Source organism: Archocentrus centrarchus, chromosome 22, assembly GCF_007364275.1.
Source record: "Archocentrus centrarchus isolate MPI-CPG fArcCen1 chromosome 22, fArcCen1, whole genome shotgun sequence".
In the NCBI taxonomy this organism is placed as follows: Eukaryota; Metazoa; Chordata; class Actinopteri; order Cichliformes; family Cichlidae; genus Archocentrus; species Archocentrus centrarchus.
Window position 1 is genome coordinate 10,374,944 of NC_044367.1, and position 25,414 is coordinate 10,400,357.

At 43.7% G+C, this 25,414-nt stretch overlaps 1 protein-coding gene across 5 annotated transcripts in view; it reads right to left on the reverse strand.

Annotated features, from left to right (window-relative positions):
• Window positions 1-86: 86 nt before the first annotated feature.
• The window catches only part of esrrb (estrogen-related receptor beta), a 43,816-nt gene continuing 18,488 nt past the window's right edge, over window positions 87-25,414 (reverse strand). For 4 of the 5 annotated variants that reach the window (XM_030718318.1, XM_030718317.1, XM_030718316.1 and 1 more), the window contains 5 exons: window positions 21,783-21,908; window positions 15,958-16,068; window positions 15,281-15,442; window positions 6,113-6,382; window positions 87-3,327 (listed from right to left, as the gene is read on the reverse strand). In XM_030718318.1, coding sequence (XP_030574178.1) covers window positions 3,083-3,327; window positions 6,113-6,382; window positions 15,281-15,442; window positions 15,958-16,068; window positions 21,783-21,908 — 914 coding nt within the window. In that variant the 3' untranslated portion in view covers window positions 87-3,082. The remainder of the gene's footprint in view (window positions 3,328-6,112; window positions 6,383-15,280; window positions 15,443-15,957; window positions 16,069-21,782; window positions 21,909-25,414) is intronic. The other variant, XM_030718315.1, reaches the window with a different exon arrangement.

The window sequence follows — 25,414 nt, forward strand, 5'->3', positions numbered from 1 at the left end:
AAACACCTTAAACCTTAAACCGGCATGTGAACTTTCCTCTAAAGTTTTAAGTCATAACACAAAATAATCACAGAGTTCAGTGAGTATTTAATTCATTGATCCTTTACCTTTTTGAAAATCAAAACATAAAAGTTACACAGATATTGGTGATTCAACGATCAGAGATATCAATGTACACCATTGCCAAATGATATATTTCACACCATAAATAGTCACAGCACAGACGCAGGAAATCAGTTACCTGCCCCTGTCTGCAATTTATCATCGAGGGACCAATTCTGACAAACTGATGTTCATATAAACACACACCTGCTTAGTAACCAAAATGGGGGTCAAGCCCACTGACGGCCAAGTCGTGTGGTCAATGTGATGCATGCGTTACCTTCACAAACAGATCTATGAAGAATGACGGGGAGGAGAAGATGTACAGCTACAAATATTTTGGCAGGAGCACTGCAGAGGAGGGAAAGACTTTGATAAAAACATGGATGGCTCAGGTGTGTCACAGACGTGAGGATGATAAAGACCAGAAAGTGCTGAATCAGAGAAATATTGACAAAATGATAATGAGGTAGTAGTCAGCAGGGCGCTGCATACTTTTTTTTTTTTCAGTGGTATTTCGGCAACCTACTGTAATGATGCTGATATATTTACACACTTAGACACAGCTTCTAATGTAAGACATGTCGTCTTTTCCTTAACATAGTGTCATATTGCAAGGTAAAAAAAAAAAAAAAAAAATCGAATCAAATTGAGTTTTTTATGGCTGATCATCTTAGGCCACTACAAATTACTATTTGTAAAGATTTTTTTGCAGATGTTTTACCTTCTGCTGCACTTTTGCTGAAACAAGCACAAAAGTCATCAGTGGAGCAAATCAAACATAGTTCTGATATACAGGATACATGTTACTGATTAGCGGGATTTAGAATATGTCACTTAATCGCATACAAATTCTCCAAAATCTAAGTAAAAACATGCTTTTAGCATGGTTTCAGTCAGAATTGGTCCCTGTTGTATTGCACAACAGTAAAAACAAATCAAGTTGTAATGTCACCCTTTACAGCGGAGATTGTTTACTCGACAGCGACTAGTTCGGGTTTGGGATGGGCGGGAAAATTCGGAGCGGGAGTGGGTGGTCAACCTCCGACACACGGCCAATCAGAATGCTGCTTAAAAAGGCATGGCGGCTGCTGGATCGGTGTTGGGCATTGATATCACAAGCACGGTGGCAACTCTACCCTTCTGCGATGTCAGGGATTCCTTTGATAGCAGTATCATATTGTTGTGACAGTGCCACAATTCATCACATCACATAAAATCCTTCAGCAGTCTACGCATTCCCCTTGAAGACGTTCCCTCTCACATGAAGACCGGTGGCATGATGGACTGGACTACAGGCTACTCCCACCCAGCACAATGGATCTATAGGTAAACACAGGGGGGGGAGGGAGCTCTTTCTCCCACCAGAGTTCACACCTTGTACTGACACTGATGGGTTGCTGTTACTCGTAGCATACTGACACTTTATTTCTTGCATAGCTATTCACATGTACACGCTTGAGCATCCCGAGCTGTTCTCACAGACGCCTACCTGCCTTCCGGCCAGTGGGAGGGGTGTTGCTCTGCACTGGCCGTTGTGTCAACATGAGGTCAAGAAGAAGTGCTCCACGTGTCTATCATGGTGTGAGGCTGCGCAGACAACGACCTCCTGCTGGCTTAAAAATAAACCCAGTGTGAAGTGCCACAACTGCGACTCTGCACCTGCCATTTACCTCTGTTTCGTTGAAGTCCTATAAATGCAGCCACAGCTATTAAAAGACAGGAGGTGTCTAAAATGGTGAGAGCAGATGCTGGGCACCTTGCTCCCAGTGTGTGGGATGACTCTGCCACAGGCTTAAAGGAGACCAAAATAGATCAGTTGACATATGGGCCTCTGATTGTTTGAACATGGAATCTCCTGGACCTCTGCCACTCGGCATAAATCCTTTGATATTGCCACACCAAACCCGCTGATTAACTTTCACCTACCCTGAATCAGGTCATCCATTTGCATGTAAAGAGGCAATTTCCAAAGGCTTAAACAATGACCAAATCTGAGGTTCAGTCTGGGGTTCAACGGGTGGCATAAGCAGCAGCAACGCAAAGCTGCTTTGGAGCAGGAGAGACGGTGTGAAACCGAGGGACAGTGGTGTGTCCCACTGGTGGGACAGGGATACACAAACATGGTCTTTCAGTAACAGCAGCGCTGAAAAGCACATGAAAGATAGGATCTGAAGCTTGGCTCCCCAACGGCTCCCTTTATTGCTGAGTTACTACAGAATAGGACGACTGACTATTGTACCTGCCTATGCTAGTTTGGTTAAACATGGGACCAGCAAGTCTTCCAGTCTGAGCAAGATCCACACGGCATACTGCTGTGGAGAGGTATATCCAAGGACATTTAAACTGATAAGAGTTCACATATAGGTAACAGTTCTTTTTTTTTTTTCCATGAGAAGAACAAGAGAAAATGGCCACCAAGTTCACCAGACTTTGAACTGTACACTCAGTCTTTCAAATAATAAATATTTACATGTCTTGGTTAAGTCCAGACAAAAAAAAAAAAAAAAAAAAAAACAGCTGTGAGACAAGTAAGTCTGTTTCTGGTGGTTGACACCTCTGCTGTCTTCAGAACATTTTTTTTTTTTTAACTTTTAATTTTCTGAAAAAAAGAATTTTCTTTAATTAATCAAGATCTGGCAACTACTTATTCTGAAGATGCTGAGGGGCAAAAGGGTCCTTCTTCATATACAGCATGACGACTGACAATTAATTAACAAAAAACAAAAAAAATTATTACTGTACATAGTATTTCTTATATATTTTAAATTAATCTGCATCATTTTATATTTATACTAATAACCAAGTTTTGCATTTGCTCTTTTTTTTAATTTTGTGTCCCAGGGTTCCAGGAAGAGGAGGAGTGAGAGAGGTCGGTCTCCGTCCTGCCTAGCAGACTCAGCGGGTGTCGCCCTCTCCTGAGAACCCTCAGCCTTGGTTCAAGTCACTCTGTTGCTGCGGCTAATCAGCCACCCTCCGATCAGACCTTGGCTTCCAGCATCTCCAGGAAGAGTTTGTGCATGGGCACCTTGCCCTGCACTTTGATGCTGTAAAAGTGCTGCACAGCCTTAGTGGCCGTCTGCCTCAGCAGGGGCAGGGTCATGAGCAGTTTGCCAGCCCGTCGCGGGTCCTCCTGATGCTGGCTGCTCTCGTAGTCCTGCAGGGCCTCGTGGAGGGCGTCCTGAAGCTTCTGGACTGCCTCCATGTCCTCTATGTGCATGGAGTCTGACAGGATTGAAAAAAAAAAAAAATGAACATGAAGATTGATGGATTTTCAAATTTGAGAAGAAGGGGGGAAAAAAGAACTTGCAAGAAATATAGTTTGCTCTTTTATACAGTGGTAATGTAACAGCGGTCATGGGAAATGGAGTCTTCTAAAACAAAATTAAATCTCATGAGTGATCTTAACTGCTCTGTCAGTCGCAGCAAGGTTAGAAACACATTATCAGTATAACTCACACCCTGACAAGATAAAGAATAGATCATAAAAAAAAGAAAAAACAACAACAACATCTGCTTTGTTTTATTTATATATTTATCCTTTGGTGGACTGGGTAGGGTATTGATATGGCCCTTGACCAGTGGGACTGAAAATCAATGTTATCCTCCAGTAACAATGGCATGAATAGCATCCAATCTTTGCTGAGTGAGTACACATTAAACACCTGACTGTTCCAAAGGACAGAGCGTTTTCCAAAAAAACCCCCAGAAAAACAAAGAAAAAAGGGGGCTCCATTAGAGAATTGGACACCATAAACAAACGTGAGATGAATGCAACACCACCTTTCAAATAATTTCCTCCCTCCTCCCACAAAAAGGCTGCTCACCATGAATGTGGACAGGAAAAAAAGACTGCTTAAGTACATTTCTCTGTAAGTTTACGTTGTTTTTATTATTGGAGAATGTCAAATTTATCATATTCCACTGTGAATAGCTAAAATATGACTCTCTCTCTCTCTCTCTCAGCTTCAGTTAGTCTAAATCTCTCCTACCTGCTGGCAAATTTTTAAAGCCGTCTGCAGTTTTAGTCTGGCTTCCCTCCGGTGTTCTTCACTCCTATAATGTTTCGCTACAGTGCCGCTGTTTTTCAGCCGAACCTATTGTACATCGTGTCACCGTACTCCCCTCTCACTTTCGGCTTTTTCTGCCCCCGTCTCCCGGCCTCTCTCAGGGACAGTCTGGGGTCGCACTTTCTTTCACTGGTTAACTGGCATCTGGCACTCAGGAGGCAGCATGTCATTGGCTGCCTGACTCGACTCACCTTGGCGGTGCATATTTTACCACACGGGACAATAAAAGGCAAAACAGATTTCAGGCTTCGCCCCAAATTCATTGACTGGAACAACTGTATTCCCAAGACCTTGAGACATTTCTCACCCTGACGGTTTTCAAATCCACAGTGGTAAAATGAAGTAGGTCGTTTTGTAAAGTGAATGTGGGTGGGGGGGGGTGGGGGGTGAAGGAGGGAGGCTGGAAGAACAAAAGGCTCAGATGAGGATGTGGTGTGACATAATTATCTCTTGTTCTTTTCACACATGCTGCATTTTTACAAATCAAGCCAATAGTTTTTTTTTTGGGGGGGGGGGGGGGGGGGGGGGTGTCAAGTTTTTCAGCAGTAAAGCACACATTTTAACAATAAACCTAACTTGAACTGTACTTTAAAGAAATGGTTTGCAGGGAGAGGGAAAAAGAGGAGAAAATAAAGAGGGAGATGGAGACATCTCGACAAATGGGAAAGAAAATAGGGCAAGAGACAGAAAGCACTCAGCTTACAGACACTGGAGGAGGGGTTGACTAAAAAAAAAAACAACTTTGAAGAAACAATTTCCTCGCAATCCATCAGTGAGCCCACGTCGATCCGATTGATAAACTGCTAATTACAAAATCAATTGCTATGAATTTTCACAGCTGTCAGACAGAGGGGCTCCCGGGAGAGTGATCTCCCAGAGACCTTGTTCCAACGTTCCGGACACCCTCCTCCTCTCCTCTCCTCTCCTCGACCCCACCCCCACCTCCCTACCAAAGCTCTGCTATCTGAAAGCAAAGTCCCAGCATCAGCATTTTCATTTTTCAGTCCCGGACAAAACAAGGGAAAGTGGTCCAGTGACCCAGGCGTGGATTGATCAGAGGAGGCCAGGTCTCGCCTCCTCAAAAGGTGCCTGTCAATAGCGGCCTGCCGTCTTCGCATTGGAACAAACGAGGCCTATCACACCCTGATACTCATTCCATTCGACTTAACACATTTTATTGACAGCCCCCTGTGCTCCTAATGAAATGCTAAATTTATCTCCCGTGGCTGCTGTGCCCTGCAGCTACTGTTATGGAGATGGAGAAAGAGGAGGGAGAGGGGGCGCTGGAGAAATACCACAACACGGAAGGTGTTCAATTAAAAAAGCTCACTCCTCCATCCCTCTTTCTCGTACACTGGCCTTATCTTCTCTCCATCTCTCCATCTCACGCTCCAAACTAAAGGTTACACTGAAAAACTCATGAAAAACTAAGAAATGTCATTTCTGAAACTGTGTTGGACAAAACCCACATTACACTGACTAGTGTGCATTCCTCAGAGGTCCAGTTGGGGAAAAAGTAAAATGTCCTGAGTGAGAAATGCCGATGAGGATTTTGTCAGGAACATTTTCAAGCCTTTGCTTTTTTTTTTAAAGCTAAAGATTGTATACTTTTTTAGATAAATTGTGTGTGTTCATTTGTTTAGTTTATTAGGCGTTCTAGTGTATACTTATATTTTTTAAAAAAATGCAACAAAATATTTTAATTAATAGAAGTATTTTATATTATACATTAGTTTTTAAATAACTGATTAATCTAAAGAGGTAGAAAAATACGCAGGAAATGTTAGATTCAAATATTTGATTTTTTTTGGGGGGGGGGGGGCTTTTTTCTAACACTCAACTCTTTAGGTCTGCATCGGCATAACGTAAAATGTATTTCAATGAAAAATCAAGGGTTTGCACTTCATTTATAATATCTCACTTTTCTGAAGATAACCCACCTGAGTTAGCGAGAGCAATGGCTTTGAGGGTTACAAACTCCTCCTTCTCCACTTTGAGCTTCTTGTATTTGCGGACAAGCTGCAGGATGGACACGTAGAGGTCGAGCAGGCCTGTCAGCCGCGAGTGCTCCTCGTCCATGATGTAGTCTTCGGCATACACCAGCTCATCTTCATATGGCAATGAGCGGAACACAATGCTGAGGATGAGGATCTCCATCCAGGCGCTCTGCAGTAGACTCATCTGGTCTCCCAGAGAGAGAGTGGAAAAGCCTGGACGGTAAGAAAAGGAGAATCCATGAAGACAGGAACACAACTTGAGCACAGTCTGCAAGTTTATATTTCTATACAAATGTTAAAAAAAAGAAAAGCAAATTATGCGATGTTCATAATTGTATTTCTTCCATGATTTAACAACGGTCTGCTTTATTAGAGAGAAAGAAAGCCAAAAGCATATAATACAGGAGTTGATCAGTAAAAGAAACATCACTTGTAGCCAGGAGCACATGCCGAGGCGCATGCTAGCGAGCGGCCTTTAATTTCAAATGCACAGTGGAAGGTCCTCTTTGAAGCTGGTGTCAGAGCACTTGAGTGGGCTTTAGTGTAAGTGAAGACAGTAAATCGGTGCAAAGGTCCGGGATACACAAAGCCATGTGGTTACCCCTTGTATCCTGTCACTCTTCTATTGGTGTGAGGGGGATTAGCACCAGGACACATTCTCATTGGAGGGGTTGAGGACATGACACGCACTGTGTAACAGGAGGAGGTGACGAGGGGATGTGCTGCACACATATACACACTGAAGTGCAAGCGATGTAGGAAGACAGACACACGTGCATATTCAGATCATGGCATCTATATGTACGCACATAAATCCATGAACATAAAGTGACACACATCAGCAGAGACACACAACACTGGGGTCACATGGTGCAAGGCCTGCTTAACCCAGGGCCAGATTCTTTAGCAGCAGTGGAATGAGCTGAAATTGGGATGGGTGCATTAGACCTCCCTCTATTTCTACCCCAACACTGAGACATATGCTCAGAATGGAACATTAAATAAAACAAACTGTGAGATCCCCCAAGATGAGCTGAGAGAAATTCAAACAAATCAACAAGAGCAAAAGCAAAAAAAGACAAGAAAGAAAGGAAGAGACAGATTGAGGAGCAGAGAACCTGATAACCATCGTCTCGTCCCTTTTTCCCTTCGTACCTCCCTTTAGCTGTCAATGAAACCCCCCCCCCAGCACTCCCCATACTCTTTCCCCTCAATCTCCCACTTCCCCTCCTCCTGCACAGCGTTCCTGCAGGCACCTCGTTCTGACAGCATATTAGGCTCTTCAGCCCCACCCCTGATTAATAAGATTGCTTTTGCAAGTTTGCTGTTGCCACACTTATGTGCCATTGTGTGTTTTAAAGGCGATAGATTACAGTATTGACCAGGCCACATTCCACATTTTCTCTTAAATATAAATGATCTTACTAGGGTGCAGCCACCAGCCTGATGTTTATCTCTTCCTGCCAGGACAACATGATCACACACACACACACACACACACACACACATGCAGCTTAAGAAGAATAAGGGATATAATGAGGAAGCGTGAGAGAATGTGAAAAAGAAACAAGATGAAGAGAGAGAGACAGACAGAAAAGAAGAGCCTGGGAGAGAAGTACCCGAGTGTTCAATTTCCCTTATCGTGGTGATGACCACTGCAGGGGAAGAGCTGGAGGATACATTAATTAACAGATTGTGATCAGAATGTGAGGGCCTTCACATTTTGAAGGGGAATCAATAGTCAGTAGAATAGAGTGCTGACTGAAAGGTGCCAGTGCCCTGCTGGACTGGTCAGAGGTTGGTCTGAAGAGCCCAAATTAGACCCAACAATTCAAACTGCCAAAAGCACTCACAACACTTGACTATTATCAGTGAAGGCAATAAGCCATATTTTAAAAAGGCCTGTGCCATTACACATATCCAGACAGCGTCTTAAAATCCTTTGTTGTGTTATTTCCTTGTCTGCATACGTGGCCATTATGTTGGACAGAATGTGGACTGGCCGGAGCAAAATTGTCATGCAAGCGTGGACGTGGTCTTGATTGCTGCATCAGGTTGGCATCACAATCACAGGAAAGGCTTTGTGTAGCCTTTTAATGCCAAGGAGGACTGAAGCGGAACTAAAGCGCTGTTCCCAATATGACAGCTCGTGTGAAGGCCTTGTTCGGGGCTTGTTGAAGTGGCTTTGGAGTTGTTCTGATACAACAGACACCTCTCAGCCATATGCACACATGCAGCCCAGCAGCCTACAATTACCTTTGACGCTAAAAGTCCTTGAATTTAATCCAGTGTTGTGAGATGGAGAGGTAGTGTTTTTCCCTTGCTCCATCCCCTCTCTTCAAGGCCTAAATTATCGCTCCAAATGGGATCTCATGTCGTTGCCTCGCCTTTTTCCACTCAATTTAATCGAGTAATGAAGTGACTTCCCGACTCCGCAGGTCACACGCCGCTCCGGCCGCAGCACTCTGAAGGTGGCCCGGTTAAGTGCCGTCGGAGTGGGTGATTTCCTCTAATGAAATATCAATATTTACATCTTCATTTCCAGCCCACTGCCTTGGCGGGGTTTGACCAAACATGACACAATATTGACCAAATCACAGAGGCCTGTCGGTGCGCTTGAAGGGCCTTTTCCACTCCACTGCTGAGTGCACCGGCAGCTTTCTGTCTGAAAGTCTTTGCAGCAGAGGAGATAATAACAATGCAGCTCTCGAGTTTCTCTTTGTTCACTTTGACTTAAGCAACTCACTCAAATGGGGAGCATTTATGTCTCAAAGGAAATTTCCACTTTCAAAATTCTCTGGTGTGACTTACTTTACACAACATGCAAATGACAGAAATTTCCTCGAGCTAGACAAAGAAGCACAGATAAACGCCGGTAATAAAGAAACGACACTGCATGATGGCCCACCTAGTCATTAACTGCATCATCATTAATAGCTCAAAGAGCAAAAACCAGACCACTAAAGTACAACAACAGAAGCCAAAACCATCATCTCTTCCTTTATCTCCCCAAAAGCCCTTGGCTGTGAGCAGGAGGGGGCAGCCCAAACCTACAGACGGCTGCTTCAAACCCCTCGCAGAGATTAATCAGAGCACTGTTTCATCTGCCAGAGCACAGGACGGTCCAAAATGAAATGCTGGAGATTTCTGTTGAGCTGGAGTTCATATTCTATTAATTTATTATTGTTTCCCTCTCCCCGAGGGCCATTAGCGTGGGTAATAAAAAGAGATGTAATTACGAGGCACGGTGGCCCCCTCCAGCTGCAGCCCCCTCGTAACTCACCCTCAATCAGACAACAGAGCAGACAGAGCGAGGGAGAGAAAAAGAAAAAAGATGGCAAGCAAGAGAGAGAGAGAGAGAGAGAGCGTGCTAGAGAAATGGGGGATAAAAGAGAGAAGAAGATATGGGCCAGGGAGGAGGGAGATAAGGAAGAGAGAGCGAAAGGGGACCAGAGCATAAGGGAAAAGAAAAAGGGAGATAGAAAGTGGAAAGAGAGTAATTCTGGCTGGACAGGGGTTGATCTATCATGGCCAGATATCAGAAGGACAAGCAGGCCCTGAAGACTTCTGCCCAGCGGCAATCTCACCTCAGCCAAGTCAAGTGCTCTCCGGGCTCCAGTTAGAGTAAAACTGCCCCTAACAGGACCCCAGAGGTTCAGCACATCTTTTTTTTTTTCTAACCTCAAACTGGGCTGAATGATCACACCATAAGCTTATTCTAAATCAAAGCTTTTTATTTGTTTTATTTCAAATGACAGTTTGAAAGGGGAAAGGACCACCTCTGTGCACCTCTGATTTGAATAGATTCTTGTCATTTCTAAGTGTGACGCACTCGATGCACAGCCAATACAGGAAGACAGGGCGATTTTGAGCAGTTTTGCTATGGTGTTTATGTGCAAGCTTGTGGACCTTTGTGTGCATAACTAGCAGCTGCCGACCATGACTCTTCTTGAATTTACATGACAGCGTCAGGGGGGATCCAATCAATAGCAGCTTGGTCATAAATTGCGCCGCCTGACGTAAATAATTTGGCCTGAAATCCACACAAACAGCTCAGTTTGCTGCAAGCTTTCCCTGGACACTGATTTGATGACACAAACGCTGTTTTTATATTGAACAAAATCAAGTCAGTGCAAGCTAAATTGACTAGGTGAAAAGGAGGTTGATGACTGAAAATTAATCGCTTCAGTGTGCACTTTCAGGAAGTAGCTATCAGCCTTCTTTTGAAGTGATAACCAGCCCATTATCCCATTATAAGTAGCTAGAGAATGGGTGATTTGACCAGCAGCCTGTGAATGTTATGAGGTTGAAAAACGTTAAATACAGTAATCCCCTTGTTTTAATCTGCACCCTATAACCTCCTGACCCAAGCAGCAAAGTCTTTAGCCCTCCCCAGGGTCCCACTGGCCACTACTGACTTTACATATCTTTTACCTCGAAAGACCAGGACGAATCAGGCTTTAATCATTGCTATAATTACACATAATTTATCTTCGCTGCCATCAAGTAACATTGCTTAATGAGGTATGGCTCTCTGCTGATGATCACTTAAAGGCACATCAGCACAAAAGATTTCATACAAAAGATTTTACACAAAGTGATACACCCACATTCTGCACACATGTTAAAGTTTCCGAATTTATTCAGTTTTTATGCACTTTGTCGCAAAAATGCACACATATAATTGTAACGCTAGATAAACCTAACTGTGCATGTGTCACAATAAACAAAGTCCTCTCCTTGCCAGCCTGGCAGACAAACCCCTTCCCGGTCCTGCATACTTCTGGCTTCCTGTCTGCCTCCAGTATAGCCTCATCTCAATCTCCCCGCAGCTTTTCTGCCTTCCCTCCACTCTCTCTGACTGGGTTCAGGCCTCAGCATCCACCTGATTGCTCAATCTATCTTTATCTCCTGTGTTGAAGCCTACGTCAGAGGGTAAATTGAATATACTAAGAGCTGTCTGTTGGTGTCTATATTTAATAAAGTGCACTGATGAGGTGCTGATTTATTGCCAGGCAGTATTCACACTCTATTACAAGGAGATTACGCAGCTTGAGTGGGATCAGGCTGGCAACACAGTAAGTAGATTTTACAATTTAATGGCAAAGAGAAAACAGGAGCCCGGAGGGGGCTGGAGGAGGGTAGGCGACTATGGTGGAGGGTTGAGCTGACACAAACACGACAACATACAAGAGGCGCAATCTCCTTTTGACATCGGCGCCTCCATGCTAACAACTAACACGCCAGGCAGTTGTCTGTCAGATGCAGAGCTGATGAAGTGAAATCCAATAAAGCACAGATGATGAATATTCCCAAAACAACAGTGATGAAAAGAAGCATGCAAACAAGCCTGATTCATTAGGTTCCTCTGGCCTGAATCTAATATGAGCAACTCATTAACATGTATGATATTTTATAATAATTAATTATAATTAAAGCTGTGTGAGAAATGAGCTTCTTAATATTACAGCCATACAAAATAAACAAGTTCCCCTTTTTTTGTAAAACTTTACATTCTAGGTACATTCAGTTCAGGTAGGCTACGAAGTCAAGTTCAACCACAGTTCCAGCAGATGAGCTGATCTCTGTGCCAAACAACATCACCTGATGGTTCAGATGATGTCCTTTTACGCAGCATGCACCATTAAAGTTGTTTTAGCCTATCTACAGTTGCTGCGCATCTGCAAGCTGCTTTGCAACCTACGCCCACCCTAACTCCCCCCATTCGTGCTGCGCCTGTCATATCTACTGGCAATGATGCCTGCTCAGGTCTTTATTGGGCTCTTTCTGCTACGCTTTCCACGTATGTGAAAGGTTGCAGAACAGAGTCATACAGCCAAATATAAATTACTGCAAATTCCTTTAACTATACTGGTCCTGATTGAAACATGTGTTTTTTTATGTAGCAAAGTAGAAGCAGGAGAGTGTCACTGTTTGCTTTGCCCTTTAGCCCTAGAATTCCCAGCTGAAAACACTCACGGCCGGGAAGCTGGGAGGCGAGCTGGCACACGCCAAACAATGAGCAGTTTTTGTATAAACAGCATTCATGGCACTTTATACATATGAAGCCATGACATTCCCACTGCAGGTGTGAAGGCATGTGGGAAAGCATGGGGTTATGGGGGTTACACTTGAAACCCGCCGCTCCTGAAGAACGCGGCAGTGACGAGGTGGTAAACAGGTTTTAGTGTACTGAAGTGGTCAGGGTACTTAGTTCCTCCCTAAACCTCTTGGATAGAATAAAATGCAGCTTTAAATTGATGGAAGGGGACCAGAAGGGGTGGATGGCGGATTGCTATGTGTGTCGAAGGTTGTTAGCACCTTAGGAGCAACAAACCATCTGTCAGCATCCCCCTAACACTGTTCCTAATGACCCTGTGCCCCAAAGGCAACAGCCGTGTTACACTCTGCTTCACGGTGCCATTTGGAGCAGTGACACAAGTGTCTAAAAGCTCGGCAGTGATTATCAGTTAATCAAAGATGCTCTTCAGATGAGGGCAAGGCTGCAGTTTTGCAATGGCAAACCTGTAAAAAGGACTGATATGTGACACCAGGCTGACCTGAATAACTGAACGTGTTCTTATTTCACCTAAAATTGCAGAATTCTGTAACACTCGAAAAGCACTTCATGTATGTAAACTGACCTTTCCCAGCCGAAATAACAAAGGCGACATCGGACCCTGTAAAGCAGGTATCGGCTCCGCTAATGCTACAGCTTTTTTATCCTCCAATTGTCCTCCCATTAAAACTCAATAGGGCCACTCTTCTCAACATTACGCCACTTTTGAAACTCGTTTCAAATGTTAGCTGAAAATAGGAGAAATTAAAAATCATTTGGGAGAAGGTAAGTGCCACTTTTCATGACATTTAAATTGTTACATTCAGACTTTAGTTGCTGGCCCATCTGTCAGTGGCCTAATCAATGTGGTCTTCTTCATAATGAACAGTTAATCTTTTTAATTCCATTGCCCAAGGCCACAAAAATCTATCAGAATACAATCAGCAGGGTTTTTTTTCCTCCTTCCTTTTCTTGTCGTGGCTGGGGAAGAGAAATATAGCAGGAGCCGAGCATGGTAGGCTGCCCTGAGGTACCGCTGGTGCATGCAGTGTTAGCGCATGGAGTCTCGCTCAACCAGTGAACCGTCTCTGATCAGGTTCAGCCATGTACAACTCAATTATGCAGCCATTTCATGGCCAGAGGACATCCACTGCCCTAATGCAGACACAGACCGAGCACTTAGCTGAAGTGGAAGTCTTTTTTTCTCTTAAATTGTTATTTAACAAGAAGGAGTGCGGTTTTACAATAAAAACTAAAATGTGGGGACACATTAAATGAGTGCGAAGTCTTCTTCCGAAGCAGATGAGAAAAATCTACTTAAAGTCTGTCATTGTGCCGCCAGTGCAGATTATTTAGTACAGCTATAGCTCCACGCACCGGCTCACAGGTGGAGCAGACACTCAGGCTTACTGCTTCAGGTTTTGGGTTAAATGATCATTATCGCCACATTTGGAATGACGAGTCGTCAGCTGGGGCAAATCCCATTAACGTTATGAATCTATCCACTGTACAATACGTGTTAGTATAATCTGATTAACACTGCTTCAACACCATGACACACGAAATCCAAGTAAGCACGCACACATATTAAAATGATGAAGCACTTCAGGATGTGGGATGAATCTTTTAATACTTGCATATTAGTGTATTTTAAATCATTTGCTAAAGGTGCCATTTATGAAGAAAAAAACTAAAAATATTTTTGACTGAACAATACACACAAATGCTGCAGCACGCTCTCTTATCTCTCTCTGAATGTAGATGCGTGCTAATGAAAAATACTTCCATACACGTGCCGTCTAGACTCCACAGTCAGCATGGAAATGCTGTCAGTTTTGTGCATGTCTGTGGCAGTGGTGTAATTTTTGGGTCACAATGATGAGAGTGTGTTATCGGGTCAGCTGTGATCCAGTCCTGAGTAAGCTCCTTGGTTAAACTCTCAGTCTGCTGACCATGCATGGCCTGTGGGGAGCGATCCAAATGGTTTAGACGCGTAAGGGACTGGGGCTGAGGCCAGGGGCTGGGAGCATATCCATCTCTAATCTCCTTACTATCAGATCTGTACCTGATTAATACCTCTCCTTCTGAGAAGTACTCTAATACCTATTGGTACAAAATGCACCGCCCCGAGGTCAGCAAGAGTGTACGTCACATCAGTGAAAATAAATAAAGTTTTCAAATCTATGTGTGCGCCATGTGTAGAGTGTATATATGTGTGCCAGGCAGTGTTGTAATGATGTTGCACATTTCATGCATGCTGACAGCTGCGTGCCTGTCCATATTATGCTGATGAGAAGAAAAGGTTATGGCGTTGCCGCCGAGGGACACGTCCATTTAGTTTGTTACCGCTCTATCTCTACAGCACTGCAGTGTTACAGAGTTATAGGGGTCAAGCGAAAGATCAAGCAGAACCTGCTTTGGTTGCAAAAAAACCCCCCCAAAAAAACGAAGAGCTAAACAAGAGGTTCTCTATCAAAATCAGAGGAAAACTCTCGAAGGAAGCAAAATCTCTGCTGACGTGAGGCGGTGTATCCTTAATTCAACAGGCCCTTATAACCTAACATCTCCTCTATCAGAATGTCTATGGGGCAAGGAAGAAACATGATTATGCCCATCAATAATTCAATATGTGTGTGTCAGTGCGTGTGTGCTTGCCCTCGCGCACATTCATGTGTGCATATGTGTGTCTGTATGTGATATGATGGCTTGTTTGACTGGGCAGGTCCCCAACTTTGCTCTTAATCTCCCTGGTGATTACAACATACAATGGCACCAGGTCTGTGCCCCCCCCCCCCCCCCCCCCCCCTCCATTGAATGGAGGGATTTAAAATGCACTCTATTGATTTGTTTCTTGCACAGCAATGTCCATTTTGCACACCCCTCAATCCTCCACACGCCCGGAGGCTGTATGAGCTGCTGTCATTAATTATCTACGTGTGAGTGCATGTTTATTTTCACAGAATATGTGTGAAACTGGGGACAAAGAGAGATGAAAAGCATGCCTTGAAATAAAACAGGGTGGGAGAGAATATCTCTTATATATGTATTTTTACCTGGGATGTGTTTAGCCCAGCCGATTATGACCACTAACTCGCGGTCAGCCAGGTCGCAGAGTGTGGTCAGAGCCTTGATGTCACTCTCCGGCATGGTGGGGTCAGGCATGGCATAGATCTTCTCTGGCTCTGCCACCAACAGGTGAGACACTATCTTTGTGACTGTGGATAGAAGAGGAAGGAGGGGAGGTCAAAGGTTACTTCACAGTACTGTTTAGAGAGGCACAAAGATGCACGACATTGATATGCATGATAACATGAGAAAACAGTGGTGCTGGTCTCCATTTCACTGTTTTTTTTTGTGTGTGTGTGTGTGTGTGTGTGTGTGTGTGTGTGTGTGTGTGTGTGTGTGTGTGTTAAGGAAACTTGACATTATGCAAGTCAAACTTAGCTGAAACATTAGTGGTGTGTAAAAACGTGAGACACCAGTGTCCTCAAGCACACTCACTCTTTAATATCAATTCATCTGTTCAGAGACTTATCGTAACTCAGCTCTGTCCGGAACAATATGTGGCCTATATTTATGCCGAATGAACTCTCAACTGTCCAAACACGTCACAGACAGAGGAACATGAGTCTGTCCTAGGATTTTATCTCAGTTTTACCTGCTTGCTTGCCCGGCAGAGGAAGGGCAGTGGAAGAAAGAGACAATAGGCTATTGACGGCGAGGTACTCACGAGGCTTTTTGGTGGGAGGAGGAAGTGTCAGGCCCAGGTACGGGTTGTTTTCTGTGTCCAACCTCCGCTTGTACTTCTGTCTGCCCCCTCGCACACGGTCCAGACGAACCCCTAAGAAAGAAAAGATAAGACAGTCATGTAAATTGTGATACAGTATTAAAGAAATAAATATGTGCAAAAGAAATCTTCAAAAAAAATGTAGGATTATGGTCCAAAATTACATATTATTTATCATTATATGTGAAAGTAGTGTTATGTTAGGAGCTACTGTGCTGGCCTTTGGCTTGTATGTCAGCAATATAAAAGAACTGCATAGAGGTATAAATATGTGTCAGTGTGTTTGAGCATACATTCCAGTGTGTGTGTGTGTGTGCGCGTGTGTGCGTGTGTGTGTGTGTGTGTAGGGATGTGTCAGAGTCGCTGCTGCCTTCCCATATGTGGTCCATGCCTGGCTGGTCTACTGTGACACAGCTGAGCCCAGAGCAGGTCTAAACATATGAATATTTAACGCAGGGTCAATGATCTCACAGACTGGCCCTCTAATTATTTAGCTTTTGGGGTGAGGCAGACTGCATACTAATTAGCTGCCAGCCACTTGCCTCTTTGCTTGCGTGTGCATGTGTGTGTGTGCGCTCAGGTGTGTCCTTTTCAACATCCACAAACAGAAACGTAACCAGCCAACAAGCAAAGGCATAGTCACACATACAGTGTACAAAGCATCCGCTGTCATACTGCAGATAGATAACTAGGTATTGCTTTCCAATAAAAGACCCTTATTTCACCCCTCTTTCACAGGAGTAGCACCGAGGCCTTATCATCCGCAGCCACACCTAGGGGGCCAGGTTCCACACTGATACTGTAAATGTCAAGCTGGCCTCATCATAACATAAGTTATTTATTATCTCATTATTTGATAAGAATGTTTCCATTAAGATGTCTTTTCTATTCTATTAATTTTCAACATTGTAAACGTATTTCATCTGCGCTGTTCTATTCATTTGATACCACTCGGCAGGTATTTGGTTATTTAATGAAATTGTATGCAAACATTTATATCCTGCATCCCCATATTTGGAATAGTGTCAGTGCCACAGTACAGTCTAAATATACCAGATATCTTAATCCTGTTGAGAAGGAGAATCCCTTCAATTTACCTTGTATGCATAATGTAAACACCCCCCCCCAAAAAAAAAAAAAAAAAAAGCAAATTTAATCCTAAAGGTTGGATGAGGAAGCGGCACGGTGAAATGCTTGTGGTGGAGGAGGAGTTAATTTGTCAGCCTCCTGTGTCCTTTGAGTGAACGACACCCGCAGCCAGAGCACTTCCTTGATGATTTCATCACTTTATAACAGGGAGGACGGTGTCAAACCTGGGCATTGTGTGGCCACTGCAAATGAGCCTAATACAATTTGCCCATCAGCAAGTGCTCTTGGAGAGGATGAGTTTGGATGCGTCCCATGCACGGTGAGCGGAGGTCGCTTGGTGAACGGGGAGAAAGGGAAAATCAGATGATGTAGGGTGGAAGTGTTGGCCTTCATTTAACAAAGAGGAATTCAGCAGCAGAATTATGCAAAATATCTTCTTGATTTTGATCTAACATGGACACAGCCCTACTCTCCCTCAGTGAATGCTCCCCCCCCCCTTTTTTTGGGGGGGGGGGGGTCCAGTAAGCTGTATTATCATGTAACTATAAAATAGAGATTTTTTTCTACTCATATAAATTATTTGATTCCCTAGAAACACAAATCTGATTAGGATTGTCTTTCAATTTCCTGACACTGACAACCTACTAACCTAATTACCCCCAATTCCCAACAGAGCCTTATCCTTCCCAGCAAGAACCAGGGAATCATCTGATATCAACTACCTGTATTTCACACACACACATGGATACTCAGTGACAATTTTGCATTTATGTGCATCATATCAAGAAACTGATTCTGGCGGCGTTGTGACTTCTTGGGTTTAAGTGCTTAAAAACTTTCCACGTTAGCTCAAATACCTTTATTATTGCACGCTTGTCACTGTCAAATGCGATGTCACCGCTTTCTACAGTTTCTTCCGGCTCTCCTGATGAGCTTGGCTGCTGCCAGGTGGCTACGCTTCTGCTCTCCATGTTCCTCTCTGCCGGTTGAGTCATGTGGTTGTGTCAGCCAGCATAAAGCCAACGATGGAGGTAGATGGGTGCCTCTTTTAATTAGAACAGTCCTGGCCATAATTAACAGATGCTGACAGGAATTAAAGCTCCGCACTAACCTGTCTCATTTTACTGTCCAACAGGGCCAGACACAGGCAGAGAGGAAGAGAGAGTGATTAAGAGCAGCCAGACAGATTCATTCACTCATGCTGTCAGGCACTATAGCCAGGACTTTTATAGGGGCCTTTGTGAGGTTCATATGCCCCTTTGGTGACGCTTTAAGTGTTCTGACTCTAGCCAGTCTGTTGTGCTCCCTCCAGAGTAAACAGTAGGTGTGTTATAAATGTGCAAAGCGAGTTGAGTGCCACCTCATCCAAAGTCATCTCACTGTTTTATGGCCCACTACACAGTGCAGCAAGGGTAGCAGCGGGTGAGCTCGGGTATCATCTCTTCAAAGGAGGGGGCTCGGGGAGGGGGCTTTTGGCCAAGGCGGCTGGCATTTGTGCACGGATTAGCACAGGGCTCGAGGTGGGGGCTGGGGCCAGCTGACCTACAGCTCTTCTTTCTCTCCAAAAACAATAATAATCCCCTTTCAAGCACACTCCTACAAAAGGGCCTGTCTTCACTCACTTTGTGTGGTAGGGGCCCTTATTTTGAGTCCCTCACCTGTTCTGGGTGTCTCTGCCTGGGGAAAGTGTCAGGATGTCTGGGATGGTTGGCAATGCCAAGGGGGGCTTAGGCAGACCCTATTTTAGCTGGGAAAATCAGAAGGCCACATGGCAAGGCATGGTGAACCTTGCCTTTCAAGGAAGCCGCCCACTAAACTGCCGTCAGCACTATTTCAAAGGGCCCCTGCTGCCAGCTTTGCATGCTTCTAAGTGTGTCGCAGCATTTTTAATCATGAGTGGTGATGAGCAGGGCTAGCGGAAAAATTGTCATGCATTGCCCCCGTCCTCATCTGCTGACCCCGGAGGCTGCCATACTGACACCCTTGTCACATACTCCATTTACAGGTTAGCTACGATATCCCTTGTGAGCTGATATCCTTGCTCGTACTGCTAATTGAAAAGACTAAACGGCACTTAAACCACACTTCAGATTCTAAATTAAAGTGTTGTAAAAACATATGAAGTGATGTTTGCCACAGCCTCCTATTACTTTCCTCGTTTCCATTATACATCTTGGAAACAGACTGCAGTCATCTTACTGGCGCACACAGCTCTGAACACATGATCTTTAGGAACTATACGTTTAATTTTCATCTGTATGCTGTGCCTGTTACTATGAGCAGACTGTTGGGGTTGTTCCATGCGTGGAAATGTATTGTATATCAGTACAGACACACTCCTTTGTTCAGCAAATGCTCACGACTGTCACACTGCTCTCTTGCGAAGACAAGATTCCTTTACACACAGTATTATTCCAAAGTGAGGGCAATGGAACAAAAAGCTATTGTCTTTGGTCAATGCTTTAGCTGTGCAGATAAAATATATATACTACTTTACAGAAATGATCTATTTTCTTGAGCTTTGAGCAGCCAGTAAGACTAGAAAAAGCACTGTATAAAATATACCTGTCCATTCCTGCGCTCAGTTAAGCGCGGACGTCCGTGTACGTGGAGGCATTTACAGTAGCGTGAGCGTGCGAGAGAAAGGAAGTCGGGGCAGAGAGCGACTGCCACTGAACGATGTCAGTGTAATCTCTCAATACTATCTTGTCTTCTCTCTCGCTCTGAGCTCTGATCTGTTTCCATTGATCAGAAGAAAAACCTGTTGCCTCTGACATTTGATTAGTCTATTGATCACTTCCTCCTTTACACAGTCAAGGGAAAGTACAGCGATTCAACACAAGGTTTAGGCAGGACTCCTGTAATCAGACTGCTGATCTTCATAGACCATTTTCCTTATGCCCACATTTTTCAATATAAAAGTGCCAAATGTATCCTCCTTTTTTTCATAGACAGAGATGGATTTAAACTTATGTTTCTTTTTTTTTTGGGGGGGGGGGGGGGGGGGGGCAGCAATGCACTTTGTTGGAGCTGTTAAGTTATACTTAGGCGATTTTCCATTGACACACAATGTGACCTTTATGCCGTAATGAAAGTAAGTGGCAACCAGAGTCACATGAGTGGTGGCCATCTCCACATCCCGAGCCTGAGCATAGCGTTGAGCCGACGGCTTCATGGAGCTTACAGTGGACACAGACCATGTGCCTCTCTTTCCATTTAGTCTTGGTATCCCAGCCCCAAGACAGAGCATAAGCAAAGACACACTTCACATCTGTTTCTTAGTCACAGCGAGTGTGTTTCGTAAGTTTGATTGTGACAAAAATCAGTCATTTGAGAGGGATCTGTGAACACCAGCACAGGACTTTAATCGCACTGTGATAATAGCTGGTGTGTGGTGATGACAGCCACTATGTAAAGGAGGAGAATCATTCTTATTCTGGTAATGTGCTGAATACACAGAAGAGTGCATTAGAACCTTAGGCTTAGCCGTACTCTGCATATTTAAGTTTTACGCTCTTTTTACTCTGACCTGACACTGGTCATTCATTTATAGCCGCGGCTACATATTTTTGTAGTCTCTTATTCTCCAAGATGATATATTGGCATAAATTTTTCATCAGATAGTAATGTGATTACTCTGTCTTTCTGGCATTGAGGCTTTATCTGGCTGCACACCATCCAGGGGATTCTGTTACTGTGTTGGGATCCATACGGGCTATGACTCTGGCTTCAGGTGGCAACTGGGTATGCATGCATCCATAAATCCCACTCTCCAATGGGAGAGAATAACGAGATGAATAAAAGCAGAGTATATAAATAAGTTTGGCAAAGAATTTAAAAGTGGACATCTTAACTGGATTTCGCTTATCTTCGATTTCAGAGCTCTTATCTGGCAGAGCATTTATACCACTGCACAACCATGAGGGACGAACAAATCCTACCTGACCTGCTTTTATCTGCACTTAAGAGAAGCCAAAAAAAAAAGGAGCAAAAAACAGAAACACCACCATTTCACCCCAGATTTTTTTTTTTTTTTTGGAGCAACACAGCAAATGAAAAACTGACAGAAATAGAAAGAGTAAGGGAGGTGAGAACTCACCCACTAGTGCAGTGGGGTAAGGGAAAGTGGACAGGTGCCTCCACTAGAAGAGCAGCCAAGGTTCGGATCTCAGGGGAGTCAGTCAGTGGGGAAAGGGAGGGGGAGCGAAACCCAGCCAGACAAATCCATCGGAAGCATGTTTAATTGTCACTGAATTCCCTGCTGGCGTGACTTTAAAAAACCATCCACAGGAAGAGAGCTGAGATGTTCGGAAAACATTTAGTGGATCAATATGCCGGGGAGAGCTGAGACTGTTGCGGGTGTGTGTGCTCAGGGACCTGGCCTGAGCCTTTCCAAGTGGAATACTGTTACATTTCTATTACTCAGATGCAGGCATCAACCTATTCAGCATATTTCTGTCCTCAACTCAACTGCACATTATTTACTGCTGTGTAGATAGGGGGAGGACAGGAGGCTGGAAACTGTTGTGCTGGTGCAGGAAAAATAATATCGGACTCATTGGTGAAGCAATCTGGGTCATAACAAAACAACTGCCAAAGACATCAAGTGTGTGATGCTGATGTATTCGACTGTCACTACATGCTACATGAGTGTGTAAGAATAATAAAAATGTTCTTACTCTTCTTACCTTCTTTGAGCATCCCCACTTTGAGGCATTTCATGAAGCGACAAGCCTGACATGATTTGCGTCTCCGTTTTGTGATCTCACATTCATTTGTGGCAGGACAGCTGTATTCTATGTTACCTATGAAGAAGAACAACAAGCACAGTTTAGCACAAATGACATAATAACAAATAATGGGTGCGGTATGAAGTACAAGCATTTTGGACGTTTTGATGTAAAACTGCATGCTGCTGCTGACGTAGAAAACACCATCACTGTGCTCAGATGGCCTATATAAATCAAATTTTGCCACTCAGGTATGGGTGCCTGTTAATCACATAGAGTCTTACAGAACCAGTTTCTGTGGTGTGCAGGTGGTTCAGATGCCCTCCAGTGTGTGGAGTACTTTCTAGCACTGAGGTCCAGAGTCTGAGGAGAGGTGGGGGCAAGGAATAAAGGGCAGGGGTTAGGGGTGGAGTGAAATCTAAAATAGTCCTTTAGGACCGTTCAGCAGATGCCACTCTAGTGCAACACTAAATTGGCCTCATTAATTCTGTGCGTGTCCCCTCCAGGCCCCGGGCGCAGGCCATGTCCCTCTGCGCTCAGAGGGGCCCGCCACTGCTTCAATAGCAGGCTGGAGAGCCAGACACACTGCCCCTGACCACTTTACATAATACTCCTGCAGACCCAAACCTGTTGTTACCACTGTTGCCATTGTTGACTATTTACATAGTGTACAGGCAAGAGGCCTTATGCATTATTCAAGTGCAGCGTCTGATTCCAGGACGGAGCAATGAAAAAGAGTTTCATTGCTACACAATAAAAGCGCCGGTTCTGCACTACTCTAGCATTAGCAATAGGAAGGGTAGGGTATGTGAGGCAATTCCTCCGCTGCTGCCTGATTCCCTACATTTTACTGCATTCAGGGGTTTTCAATAAAGGGTTTCAGTGTAATGGTTGCTTCAGCATAGGAATTTGAATTATTCTCATCTTGAATGGGCTTTTAGCTTTAAGGATTTTGACATTGATATTTTTCTAAACTTTTCTTTTAGCCTATTGTTTGTCTTTTTCGGTATAGTGCTGAAATAGATTGCCGAGTCATGTCAGAATCTAACTTAATCATCATAATTCCCACAACATAAATATCCTCATCCATTAAAGTGCATCTAAGTAAACAATACGGTAGCAAATGTGCTCTCCGCCCAGCATCCCCTTCAACAGGGGAAGCATTTTCTTGTGTGTGCGCACACCGTCAGACAAACATTCACACGCAAGCACATTAGGATTGCACCCCAACATCCTGAAGCTGCACCACGGCTCTGACCCTGATTCCACATTTCTGCACAGAAAACTGTGTAATATTCCAGTGGCATTCCTCTGCTAGCCTTCTAACACCCTTTGACAGCTTATGCAATTATGTTAACATTATTGGACAGATCAAGTAGAGGGTCCCAAGATGTTATAAATAATTAGAAATTCCTCTTTATATCTGGGTTAGAAATCATTATGCTAATTCTCCTCTTCTCTTTGGGATTGGGGTAAATAAAGGTGTGAGGGAAGCGGCTGATGAGCTCTGATTGTCTTTCCTCTGACTGTTTTCTCTGTTGTCATAGCAGAACCAGACCATAATAATCCTATCCTTTTCTCATAATCTGTCAGGAGGCAATCAGTGCCGCCCTGCTCAGGAGTTAATCTTCTGAGGGGGGGTGTTTGTGTTTCCATTATACACTAACCAATCTACAATTTTGATGCAAAGTACTAAATTAAAAAAAACCTTTCATTTGCACTTCATTCGTTTAATTATATAATTAGGAACTTGGAGACCACACATGCATATGTTGCAGGTTTGCTTGCATGGTTTATGCAGCACAGCTGACCCTGTGTGGTGATGCTTATGGACTTATTTTCTTTCTCTTCCTCCTCTCCGTTCCCTTCCGCAGGGGGTGCCAAGGACACGTGCACAAACCACACCTGGTGCTAACTAAGTTAGCCCTTTGATATCGCACACTCCAGAAACAAAACCAAACATACGCGCCCACACTCCTGCGCTACCGTGTTCACCTACCCTGCCAAACCCCCCCGTTCGTCTGATGTTCTGTCAGAGGGAGCTTCTCATAGCTCAAGGCAGAGTGAGAGGTGGATTAACTCATTTTTCATCTCTACATTTGGTTTATATTTAGAACAGGGATTGTTTCAGTGTCACTATACATGCAGCCCTACTGAAGTATCACTTTGTGGCATTACTGTTGCCTCTGACTTTGATTGTGCTAATGGACGCAATCAATAATCCAAATGCAGACAAAAATGTAGCCTTGCAATCATGTTTGAAGCACAAGACTGGAGCGTGTTACAGCTCCCGAATTTATGGCAGAGCTTTTATTACATGTGCTAAGACGAGAGAAAAGTGTAAATGTAACTCATGATATTAACGGATCCTGTTAAAAGGTTTGCTCCCATCAGCGGTTTTTGTAAAAAGCATACAGCTTCATAGTCATATTCAATCAATATGTCAAAGTTGTAATTTATGACTAATTAGATAGTGACTCTTAAATAATCAAAGTGAAATGAAGACAATTAAAGTTAGTCAGATTTAAATATTTAATTTCCTTGTTCAGACATCATTGCTGTGCATTATTATTGTCTTTTCTTGTAAGGGTATAAAGGAAAACGGATGAAGGGATATAACCGATTTTATTTTATTTCGTCTTTATTTGATACAGCATTGCACTATATTGAACAGGAGTTAAACACATAAACGGTGACAGTAGATTTAAAGGTGTGCTTGTAATAAAGGTCACACAAATAGATCTGCCATTCAGAAATGCCGCACAGAAATACTGGCTGCTCGAGCAACTGCATGGCAACTTTCATTTTTCTAAAATGAAGCACACTGGCGGGAACCCCTCTAACCCGAGGGCCATGCTCGGGGTTTATCTGTCTTCAGAGAGGTTATGGTATGGTTACCAATAACATTACAGAGTGAAGGGAGAAGAAAAAGATTTGCCTCCTTCTTCTCTTGATAAGTATCTGTCTCAATCTATTTTATGGCTTTTCAGGACCCATGCCAGGGCACAGAGGGGAAAGTCAGGTCTTGTAAGTAAATTACAGTAAAATGGCAGGTATTTCTCATCAAAATCTAAACTGACTTTTACAGGCTTACTGTCAAGGTCTGTTACTTCATATAAAAGAGGGCCACTGAGTTCAGTCGGTTTTCAAGCAATTTTGCACTTGGGTTCAAAATGGGAAGAAAACACGGTTCAATAAGACATTTATGTTTTTGATTGGTGGGGCACGCGAGGTGCAGGGTTGGAGGTATGATTAGGGTGCATTGAGAACAGGGGCATTTCTGGGATGGATGGAGATCTAGGTTGACATTAATTTGGGTCTGGCCTTGACTAAAGCAACTATCTCCGCATGTGAGTTCAAGGGGCTTTTAAACGGGATGAATAGGTGACAGAAGATGGATGCGCCATCCATGTTTGCTGAAAAGGTAGGGGCGTCAGCTTAAAAAGTACAGGCCGTAAGAGAACTGAGGCAGACTGAAAGGACAAGTGCACGCATTTGTGCACTCATTGAAAAACATATTTAAAAATAATAATAATTAAAGACTGCGTTTTAATAGCATTATCAAGAATAAGTGGCTAAAT